This window comes from Opisthocomus hoazin, chromosome 4 (assembly GCF_030867145.1).
Source record: "Opisthocomus hoazin isolate bOpiHoa1 chromosome 4, bOpiHoa1.hap1, whole genome shotgun sequence".
Classification (NCBI taxonomy): Eukaryota; Metazoa; Chordata; class Aves; order Opisthocomiformes; family Opisthocomidae; genus Opisthocomus; species Opisthocomus hoazin.
This window is the reverse complement of record NC_134417.1, coordinates 11,645,023-11,655,279: the sequence shown is the minus strand read 5'-3', so window position 1 is coordinate 11,655,279 and position 10,257 is coordinate 11,645,023. Positions and strand designations below refer to the sequence as shown.

At 44.1% G+C, this 10,257-nt stretch overlaps 1 protein-coding gene across 2 annotated transcripts; it reads right to left on the bottom strand.

Annotated features, from left to right (window-relative positions):
• Window positions 1-65: 65 nt before the first annotated feature.
• RNF7 (ring finger protein 7) lies at window positions 66-6,040 on the bottom strand. 2 transcript variants are annotated; one of them, XM_075417977.1, is made up of 3 exons: window positions 5,841-6,040; window positions 2,849-2,896; window positions 66-1,382 (listed from the first exon to the last, which is right to left on the bottom strand). In XM_075417977.1, exons 1-3 carry the CDS (start codon window positions 6,016-6,018, stop codon window positions 1,264-1,266), a joined length of 345 nt encoding a protein of 114 aa, XP_075274092.1. In that variant the 5' UTR covers window positions 6,019-6,040; the 3' UTR covers window positions 66-1,263. The 2 variants fall into 2 exon arrangements, with proteins under 2 accessions (XP_075274092.1, XP_075274093.1); XM_075417978.1 differs by having other exon boundaries at window positions 5,848-6,040.
• Between the last annotated feature and the right edge of the window lie 4,217 nt (window positions 6,041-10,257).

Sequence of the window (10,257 nt, the reverse complement as noted above, 5' to 3'; positions counted from 1 at the left end):
TGCATTAAACTGAAACATTCAAGATTATAATTTTGAAGTAAACAATGATATGCATAAGATACTGCTTCAATTTCACCCAGGTTTATTAACCATTTTATTAAACCTGAATTTGTTACAGACTTAAAGCAGCAATTCAACCTATTACATATATTAAAAAAAACACAAACAAACTACATCATGTATCCAGATTAACAGATACTACTTTGGATATTTAGGAAAAGACAAAGTCAGAAGCAAGCACCGAAATATATGTAGGGAAAAAAAAAAAAATCACAATTCGTATAAAAAAGATGGTATATTGAGGATTTCAACAAAAATGAAACGATGCTTTCTCCCACTTCCAAAACACTGTAACCAATAAAATGACAATAAAGAAATGCTTTTTAACTGAATTTTAATGAAACCACAATTTAGCATTTTTCCCTAGGTTTAATTAGTACCTGCTTTCCTTGGCATATTATTTATCAGTTTTGTTTGCTTTCTGTATTAGTCAGCTAACCAGCAAGATTGTTTATGCCACTGGTTAACTGATATCAAATTCGTGTCTTTGTACCAAAAGTCTCTGGATAAAAAATACGCCTCCATGATCTTTAACAGAAATATAAATTAAAAAATTATTAATACGGGTAAACTTTAATACTATGGTTGTAGAAATCATGTACAGAATACAATACAGCAACAGACGGAGATACAACAAAACAAAATTTTCTAAAGTCATAAAGAAAACCTAAATTAGAAATGTTTAACATAGTGTGATGGAAAAAGCACATAAAGGATGCTTCACACACTTAATTTTAGATTAAAAACCAGAATAGTTTCTAAAAAAACTCACTTTTGTACACAATATTACTTAGAAAAAAAACTTTTTATCCCGGCAGTAAACTATGCAGCGTATCAGACTTACAGGTAAGGTCGGCCTTTTTTTATGAATTAATTTATCTATGCAAAAACATTAATTAGACTGTATTTAGGGTATAATCTGCACCACCACATTTCTATGCTCTTATACAGTTAACAGTCATATGGTAACAGATACATGTGTTAATGTAGTGTCTCTCTCTTCAGTTGTGGAAATACCTGCAGTAAGACTGACCATTGCTGCCCCGTACAGCAAAGAGCATACAACAAAACCACACTGTTCTTGTAGCAGACACGCCAAATAAATCATGCCATGATCGACATGTTCCATTCTTTTGTATGAGCATATGGCGTAAGACATATGCTATTTCAACAAGTTCAACAGAAGAAAAAATTCCAGTGTTTTTATTTGCCTATTCTCTGGACTACCCAGTCCTGCTGGCAGAGGGGACAGCGGTTATTCTGTTTCACCCACAAGGACATGCAGCAGTTGTGGAAGGAATGATTGCATTCTCCCCAAACCACTGAAAGAGAAGAAAGAACATGTTCCAGTCACAATCCTCTGTCCAATCACAACCTGCAGCAAGGTCCAAACTATCATTCTCAGATGTTTATAACCACTGCAACCTTTAGAGACAAAATGGGTCATCACTGAATTATTCACTGAGATTGGATTATTACGGTCATTCTGATGATAGTCACTTCTCTGTTACCAACCCTTTTATTTATCTCTCCAATTACAAAAAAAGAAATGCATATATTCTCACCTTCTCGTATAAAGTGACACAGTTTTGTGAATGTATAAACACATTTATCAATTCTGTCCAGGAAATAAGTGCAACTAAGTTCTTCACTTTAACTTCCCCAGTACCAAAATATAGCCAATGCGCTACTGACTTAGTATCACTCAAGAGCATATCACCAAATTCTCATCAGAAATGCAGTGTTTAAACTTAAATGTTCTATATTAAGGAGGATCATTTGGCACAGTATATAGCCTCAAAATGGGATCTTAGACTAGAAGTTATTCACAGGCTATTGTTGTTTCAGCACAACAAAAAGGGTTATCTATTGTCCATCTGCTCCTGAATAATATTGGTTACTTTGCTTTTTTCCCTTCTTAGTTCACATTCTCCTGATTGGAATACAAGGGTACCAATCAAAGCAGTGTTGCAAATTATGCTTTTTTTTCTGACTATCTTAAATAGGACACTTAACAAGCCAGTTAAGCTATCTGGAACTGAAAATTAACGTTTTTATTAAAACAATCATCAAAAACAACAGTGGATTAAGTTTGAGAGAATATACTTCAAAACAGAAAGAACAAAGGGTGTGGAAAGGTTTACCACCAACTTAAACCTTTAAAGCAAACTCTTTCAAGACAATTTTCATTATTTCCGATTTCAATACATCAGAATTAAATTAATATTTGCTTTTGCATGCGTTGGTATGCAATATGAAAGTACATTGCTATGTTGCCTCATAGCAAACTCAAGTGATTCCATTTTTTCAATGTAAACAAACAAACAATTGCTTCCACTACATCTGAATTAGGACTGGGAAAAATAGCACTTTCTAACTCAGACAAACACTTATTTCAGAATAGAGGATTTTTATTAGTTTTACCATTGTGTCTTCTGGCATGCATCTCAGAAGAAAGACTAGCCTTTCCCACCCACTTCAAAAGTGTACATTATCATCTCCTCAATTCTACTCAGGGTGAGAGAAATTTAAACCTCTCAGTTGCATATGAGTTGACTGCAAATTTGAAGCTGTTTTGTTCTACAGCATATGAGAAGTGAAAACTAATTTTATTAGTGCTTGAAAACAAACCATAAAGTATTACTAATGTAAAAAGATGACACAATGCAGAACGAAACACCGGTTTACTTTTGAGCATTAATAAAATCAGTATTCCCTTCAAACTTCAAAATGCACCCTACTGAGATAAGCTTCAATTGAAAAACAAGCGAATGAAATCACTACATACCAACACAATCTTCTTGTTTGTTTTCAGCTTGACATCTGAGACAGGCATCTAAAAGTAAACAAGAACAAGACTCAATTTAATTCTCAGGATTCCATCTTAAGAATAGGTTTGTCAGAGGAAAATATAAACTCTAAAACCAATCTACAAAGGTAAAAATCCCAAGTTTTGATGTCTAGTTCAGCCCTTTAGCATTAAATAACCCCTTCTAAATTTAATACAGTGCACATGACAATGAAATACATATCCGAAAGAGATCAGAAGGACTACAACCTATCCAAAGAGCTTTGTTTATTTTCCATTGCTTTGGTATTTTCATAACTTCTGCTGAAAAAAGCCTTCTCAATCTTGTAGATACAACAACCACTAGGTTTGTGCCAAGGCACTCAGGCATATTAAGACCAGAGCAAGCAGAAAGCCAAACCCTAATTACAGGACTTTGTTTTTCAGATGTCAGCATCTCCTTTTAAGGAAATCATTCACAAATTTGATTTTTTTAGCCTGTACATCTCTCATCACAACCACCACCTCCTACTGGTTTTTATATAGCAGCTTCCTTAATAAGTATCTGCATGTAATTGTCACAAAAGTCACATACGCATGCAAACATACTGGTCAATTTGATAATATAAATGAACAGATAAACATGGAACAACATCTAACTAAAAATACTTATTATCTTTATGCACTCCACTCTGTGGCTACAGGACTGGATGGCAGGTTCAGGACTCGGGAAGATACAGGAGTGACAACTTCCAGGCTTACTACTGTCCCACACACATACAGTGGAAAAATGCCTTTGTTTCTGCTTTGCCCCAACATGGGCTGCCACAGGCATACGTGCACATGCCACACACAGCAGAAAGTGTTCAACTGTTATGGGAGCAAACACATCTTCACCTCCTCCAAAGAAGGCAGGCTGGACATGCATGTCACTAGTTGGACTATATTTTCGTAGAAGACAGAAACATAACATGCCACAGGAATGTAGATTTGAGTATTTTTGCTTTCTCTACCAGATACAGCCGGTACTTCTATTTTAGATTCATCTCCCCAGACATTCCTCATTTTCTCAGGTATAAAGAACAAAGAGAACAGAAACTCTGAAATAGTTGCCCTTTCCTCACTGAGATAAAAGTAAGGCAATAAATAAAGGTTCCTGTGTCTGTTCCTGTAATTTATATTTCCACAGCATTTAAGGGCCCAGCCGCAGGGAAGATTCAGCCAAACTGTTTCAATGTGTATCACGGTACACGGAGGCAAACTGACCTGGGGTCACCTCAACATGCAGGGCAGCAAGCTGTGGCAGACTAGTAATCACTATAAAAGCAGCTTTCCTGCCCTCTCCTCGATTTGCAGTTTCAGATAGAGAAGCAGCACAGAGAGCCGAGGACAGAACTCACTGCACCCATACCAAGATAAGCTGTCCTTGCTTCTGCATCATAACCCTAAGGGTGTCAGTCTGAAAGGTTAAGCAAATCTAAGTCAGCACTGCTGCAACCCTGCCCTTCCCAGCTAAAATCCGCATTTTTTTCTTCTTTCTCTTGCACTTCTGTGATCCTTGACGACCACGTTGGTTCAAGGAGTTAAGCCAACTAATACTTCCCTCCCTTGCAAAAATCAAACAAACTTGCAACAAGTGCCAGCTTAAGTCTGGCACTGCCTGCAACCTAAGGTTACAGCAGACGCAGTGGCTCTGCAGGAGCCAGATCGGGCCTGGCAGGGTCAACATGAAACCGCTAAACTGAAGTCAGCAATGATCAAGTTTCACGTTCTAACAATGTGGGCTGTTCTCAAAAAACGGTTACCAGACTGTTCCATCAGTTTCAGATGAAAAGTACTCCCTTGGTCATGAAAAATTAAAAATTAACTTTTGTTTTTTAACTGTTGTAAAAGTTCCGGGTAAGATTTTGTTCATTTAAAAGTTTTTTACAGTGCCCTGTAACAGGCTAACTAGAACAGGGAAATACATTCTTAAATTATGGCATACATGACAGATGAAGCCAACGACGTATTTCCAGGGTCATCTCTGTCCACCATATAAAAGCAGACAATCTTCAAAACATGCTTATGCAAAAGGTGAACCTCCACCCCTTCAGTCTGGGGCTGCATCTTTTTCCCTCTGGTACACCTTTTCGCCTCTTCTGTTCCACAGAATGTTCTCAGTAAAAACACGTACGAGAAATGACAGCATTGCATATTTTGTCTCACTTCTGTTAAGCCAAACCCTGGCTGGCTTTGCAGCATCACGCTGCCTGGACTGACAAGAGCGAGGTGCTCGGTAGGGAATCCCGGGGTGGCCTGTCCTGCCAGGTTATACCAAGCCCAGCTGGATGGAAGTTCTGCCTAGGATGACTCAGCACAATAGTAAAAACTGGATATAGGCATACAGTAAAGGAAGAATTTAAAAAATTTTCAAAGCTCCAAGATAAATATCTTATTTGTAAAAGATGTCAGAAAACAACAATGCCAGTCAACGATGAGACTGCTTTCAACGAGCTTCTCCAGATTCCCAAACCAGGTAAACTAAGCCCTGACTTTCCAGCAGATTTCTCAGTGCGTTCACGTGTGTCAAACTGCACTAGTAATCAGGAGGCTTGGCCAGAGAGGCTCTGCACTAACAGATTTGGAAACATGAGTCTCTACCTACACCCGCCGCGGCTTCTTCAGCAAAACACCCAGTGGAACAGGCGGCGGCAGCCGGCCCCCAGCGCTCTGGGCAGCTCGGCTGCACCTCGGCGCTCGCCAGTCGACAAGAAGCAGACGGCTCGCTTTCGGCCGCGACGGCCGCACAGCGGCCCAGCTCTGGGGCCGCCGCAGGCCCGGCCCGTGCACCGCCCGCCGCCGGGGCCTGAGGAGAAGGCGCGGGGGAGGAAGAGGAGGCGCCTCTCCTCTGCCCGCCGAGCGGGGGGGGGCGGGCGCGGCGGCAGGGCACCCCCCGGCCCGCAGCGGGGGTGGCGGCCATGGCGGCCGGGGCCTGCCGGCCGGCGCTTACCCATGACCTGCACCCGGCAAATGGCGCAGGTGTCGCACTCCACATCCCAGCTCCACATGGCCACCGCGTTCCACTTCTTCAGCGAGAACATCTTGTCGGGGCCGCCCGCCCTGGAGCCCGCCGAGCCCGGGTGCGAGTGCGGGCCGCCCGGCTCGTCCCCGTCCTCCGCATCGGCCATGGCGGAGGGGCGGGGACGCGGCGCCTGGCGGACGCGGCGCTGCAGCGCCACCCGGCGGCGGGCAGCGAGCGGGGCATGCGTGGAGGCGCGCTCCCGCGCTCCGGCCGTGCGCGGGGACGGTGCTACCGCGGCCCCGAAGAGGAGAGCCCGGGCACGGTCCAGCGGTGGAGTCGGACCAGGCCGGGGCCGGGGCCCTGGCGGTGCCCGAAGCCGCCAACCACGCTCCGGCCCCGTCAGCTCGCAGCGTTACTCGCTGGCCTAGAGCTACGACCGTCCTCCCAGTTCGAGTCCTGTCGTGTCTGTATTTTATATTGTTCCTGTATTTCACTGTACACACTAAGACGATTCCTCTCAGCTTCCTCTGGTGAAAATAGCAGGAGTATCCTGCCTTCAAAGTTCTCGCGGTCCCCAGTCTCCAGTAAGTGAAAGCTAGGCCTTGTCAGCCCGCAGTGGTCCTGGCCATGGAAGCGGTCAGTTCAAGATGGCTGCTGTGCAATGTCTGAGCAGGATAGTCTGAACGTACCTGCTAACTTACCAGCTTCAATGTGTGAGGGGACAAACAGGGAAAAACAAAAACCAAAACCGAAAAAACAGCCCAAAAACCCAGCAGAAAATACATCAGAGTGGTGAAGCACTAGGGAGCACAGAAGCTAAAAAGGAATTTTAAACTGGCCAATTACATTAAAAAAAAAAACAAAAGTACATATACAACTACAGATATCTTAAAAACTGGAGCTTTTAAGTCTGGATAAGAACAAAACTAAACAATATACATCATTATTTTAAAAGATAATAGAAGCTTGCATTTCTTTTCTAAGCTTTACCCAGATAAAAGTATACAAAATTCACTTTTCAAATATAGTGCCCTGCCTCTTTAAGCCTACTTTAAGTTTGTTAAATAATGTTGATATTCATGTACAAATTAAACTTTAAAGATACAGTCTTCTATTTAAAGTTATGACAAACAAATTAATGGAAACTGTAAGAGCTGAAGTCAGAAACTCCACCTTCCCTTGGCTTCCTCCAGGCTCACCAACATTTCACCCGCACAGAAGTTCTCCTCTCACATCGCCAAACAGATCAACTACATTCACAGCACCTCATCGTGCCCAGCAAATTATTTTCTTGGCAGCTTTAGATACCTAGGCAGCACACTTCCACGGAGGTGCATACCCTCCAACAGTAACGAGCCAAAGACTTCTCTCGCCCGGATCTGACCCCTTGTGCATGCATGCACACACCCCCCCCCCCACACCCACACCCCTCCCCCCCTTTAATTTCTGATTAGTTAATTGCAATTCATCAAGTCTCTGACCACACTGCAGAAGTCTCAGTACGGCCACACTGCTTTGGGTGGCTGGGCTGAACTTTGAGCGTCAGCTCGCAAAGCTGCATGACTCCAGTCACACATTGCTTAAACGTGGGTCAGTTCCCACTTGTACTGTAGAAAAATCTGTCGATTCTCTATTCGCTAACCCACAGTTGGAAAAGCCATACCAACCAGAGCCCTTCTCTTCACTGTTCTGTACTAGGACTGGTCCAGTCCGGATCTACATCAGATTATGGTGCTACGCTTTAAAAACTAGGCTGGATTACTGCTTACTAATTTGACAAATCTTTTCCCTACCACTTAAAAAAAAAAATAATATCTGTGCTCAACAGAAACACTGCTGAGTTGAGGTTTCAAAATACTAACTTAGTAGTTTTGCCAGCTTTCCTTCAATAACAGCTGCTGCCGACAGTCACAGCTGGGTTCCATGCAACTGTAAAGGCACAGCAACAGCAATGTGGAAGAATACGGCATAAATAAGAGTACAGAATAAAAAATGAGGTATTTTAAAGGAAAGGAAGGGCAGAGACAGAAATCCCATTTCTTAATTGCCTTTTACCTTTCAAAATATCATTCTGTCCATAAATGTAGTTTTCCTTGTAATAAAAAAAGCTACCACTTGTCTCTGTGTAACTCACATCTTATATGGTAACAGCAATAAAGTAATAGGTACAAAATTAGTATGAATTTTAAAATTCACATGAGAAAAAGCAGTTGTGGATAACTTGAATGTCATGATCCCTAATCAAGCTCAGATTTTCCTTATGTTGAGGAACTGGAGAACCATTGTTTGTAGAGCTCTTAATACTTTGAATTGGAATGGTTCCAGCCTTCAGTTACGCTGAATATAATCAATGTTAAAACTCACACTGGTTTGATGCTCTAAAAATAAGCTCATTTTCTTCTTGCTTGCCTGGTATAGCAGACAGCAGAGTTGAAGGTGCTGAGGAGGAATTGCCTCAGGATGCTATAAAGCAATTTTTCATGCATAACAGGAAGGGGGCAGCAAAACAGGGGGCTCAAGTATATAGGAACTGCTCTGGATGCCTGTGGGTAGGAAAAAAGTCAGTAAAACAGCAGACATGGTCATTAGGAAAGGCTGAGGGGCTGGGCTTGTTTAGCCTGAAGAAGTCTGCGAGGGGACCTTATAAATGCCTCTAAATATCTTAAGGGTGGGTGTCAGGAGGATGGGGCCAAGCTCTTTTCAGTGGTGCCCAGTGGCAGGACAAGGGGCAATGGGCACAAACTGAAGCACAGGAAGTTCCGTCTGAACATGAGGAAGAACTTCTTCCCTCTGAGGGTGACGGAGCACTGGAACAGGCTGCCCAGGGAGGTGGTGGAGTCTCCTTCTCTGGAGATATTCAAGACCCGCCTGGACAAGGTCCTGTGCAGCCTGCTCTGGGTGACCCTGCTTCGGCAGGGGATTTCGACTGGATGACCCACAGAGGTCCCTTCCAAACCCTACCATTCTGTGATTCTGTGATGAAAACAGTTACAATCCCTTCCTTTAGTCTCTCCTCCTCACCTCCTAGTGTGAGAAGCCAGCAGGCGTAGCCAGCTCCTTTGCCAAGCATGTCAGTTCATAGAATCATAGAAAGTTTTGGGTCAGAAGGGACCCCTAGAGGTCATCTAGTCCAACCCCCCCGCAGCGAGCAGGGACACCACTAACTAGATCAGGTTGCTCAGAGCCCTGTCCAACCTGGCCTTGAATGTTTCCAGGGATGGGGCCTCCGCTACCTCTCTGGGCAACCCGTTCCAGTGTTTCACCACCCTCATTGTAAAGAATTTCTTCCTTATATCCAGCCTAAACCTACCCTGTTTTAGTTTAAAACCATTACCCCTCATCCTGTCACTGCTGTCTCTACTAAAAAGATTGTCCCCATCTTTCCTATAGGCTCCCTTTAAGTACTGAAAGGCTGCAATCAGGTCTCCGCACAGCCTTCTCTTCTCCAGGCTGAACAAGCCCAACTCTCTCAGCCTGTCCTCATAGGAGAGGTGCTCCAGCCCTCGGATCATTTTTGTAGCCCTCCTTTGGACCCACTCCAACAGTTTCATGTCCTTCTTGTGCTGAGGGCTCCAGAGCTGAACGCAGTACTCCAGGTGAGGTCTCACCAGAGCAGAGTAGAGGGGCAGAATCACCTCTCTCGACCTGCTGGCCATGCTTCTCTTGATGCAGCCCAGGACACGGTTGGCCCTCTGGGCTGCCAGCACACATTGCCGGCTCATGTCCAGCCTTTCGTCTATCAGTACCCCCAAGTCCCTCTCAGCAGAGCTGCTCTCGATCCTTTCATCCCCCAGCCTGTATTGATACTGGCGATTACCCCGACCCAGGTGTAGGACCTTGCACGTGGCCTTGTTGAACCTCATGAAGTTCACCCAAGCCCACCTCTCCAGCTTGTCCAGGTCCCTCTGGATGGCCTCCCGTCCTTCTGGTGTCTCAGCTGTACCACTCAGCTTGGTGTCATCTGCAAACTTGCTGAGGGTACACTCGATGTCGCTGTCCATGTCGTTGATAAATATATTGAACAGCACCGGTCCCAGTACGGACCCCTGAGGGACTCCACTCGTCACTGGTCTCCATCTGGACATTGAGCCCTTGACCACTACCCTTTGGCTGCGACCATCCTACCAATTCCTTATCCACCGAATGGTCCACCCATCACATCCATGGCTCTCCAATTTAGAGAGAAGGATGTTGTGGGGGACCATGTCAAAGGCTTTACAAAAATCCAGATAGATGACATCCATTGGTTTTCCCTTGTCCACCCTTGTCGTTACACCATCATAGAAAGCCACTAGGTTGTCAGGCAGGACTTGCCCTTGGTGAAGCCATGCTGGCTGTCTCGAATCACCTCCCTGGCCTCCATGTGCCTTAGCATAGCTTCTAGGAGGATCTGTTCCATGATCTT

What these genes read in the sequence shown, in the direction of transcription:
- RNF7 (XM_075417977.1), bottom strand. Translation starts at nt 6,018, where the DNA reads ATGGCCGATGCGGAGGACGGGGACGAGCCGGGCGGCCCGCACTCGCAC. An exon ending in TTGCCGGGTGCAGGTCATGG is followed by an intron (nt 2,897 to 5,840) that starts GTAAGCGCCGGC and finishes GTTTACTTTTAG; the next exon opens with ATGCCTGTCTCAGATGTCAA. An exon ending in CAAACAAGAAGATTGTGTTG is followed by an intron (nt 1,383 to 2,848) that starts GTATGTAGTGAT and finishes CTTCTCTTTCAG; the next exon opens with TGGTTTGGGGAGAATGCAAT.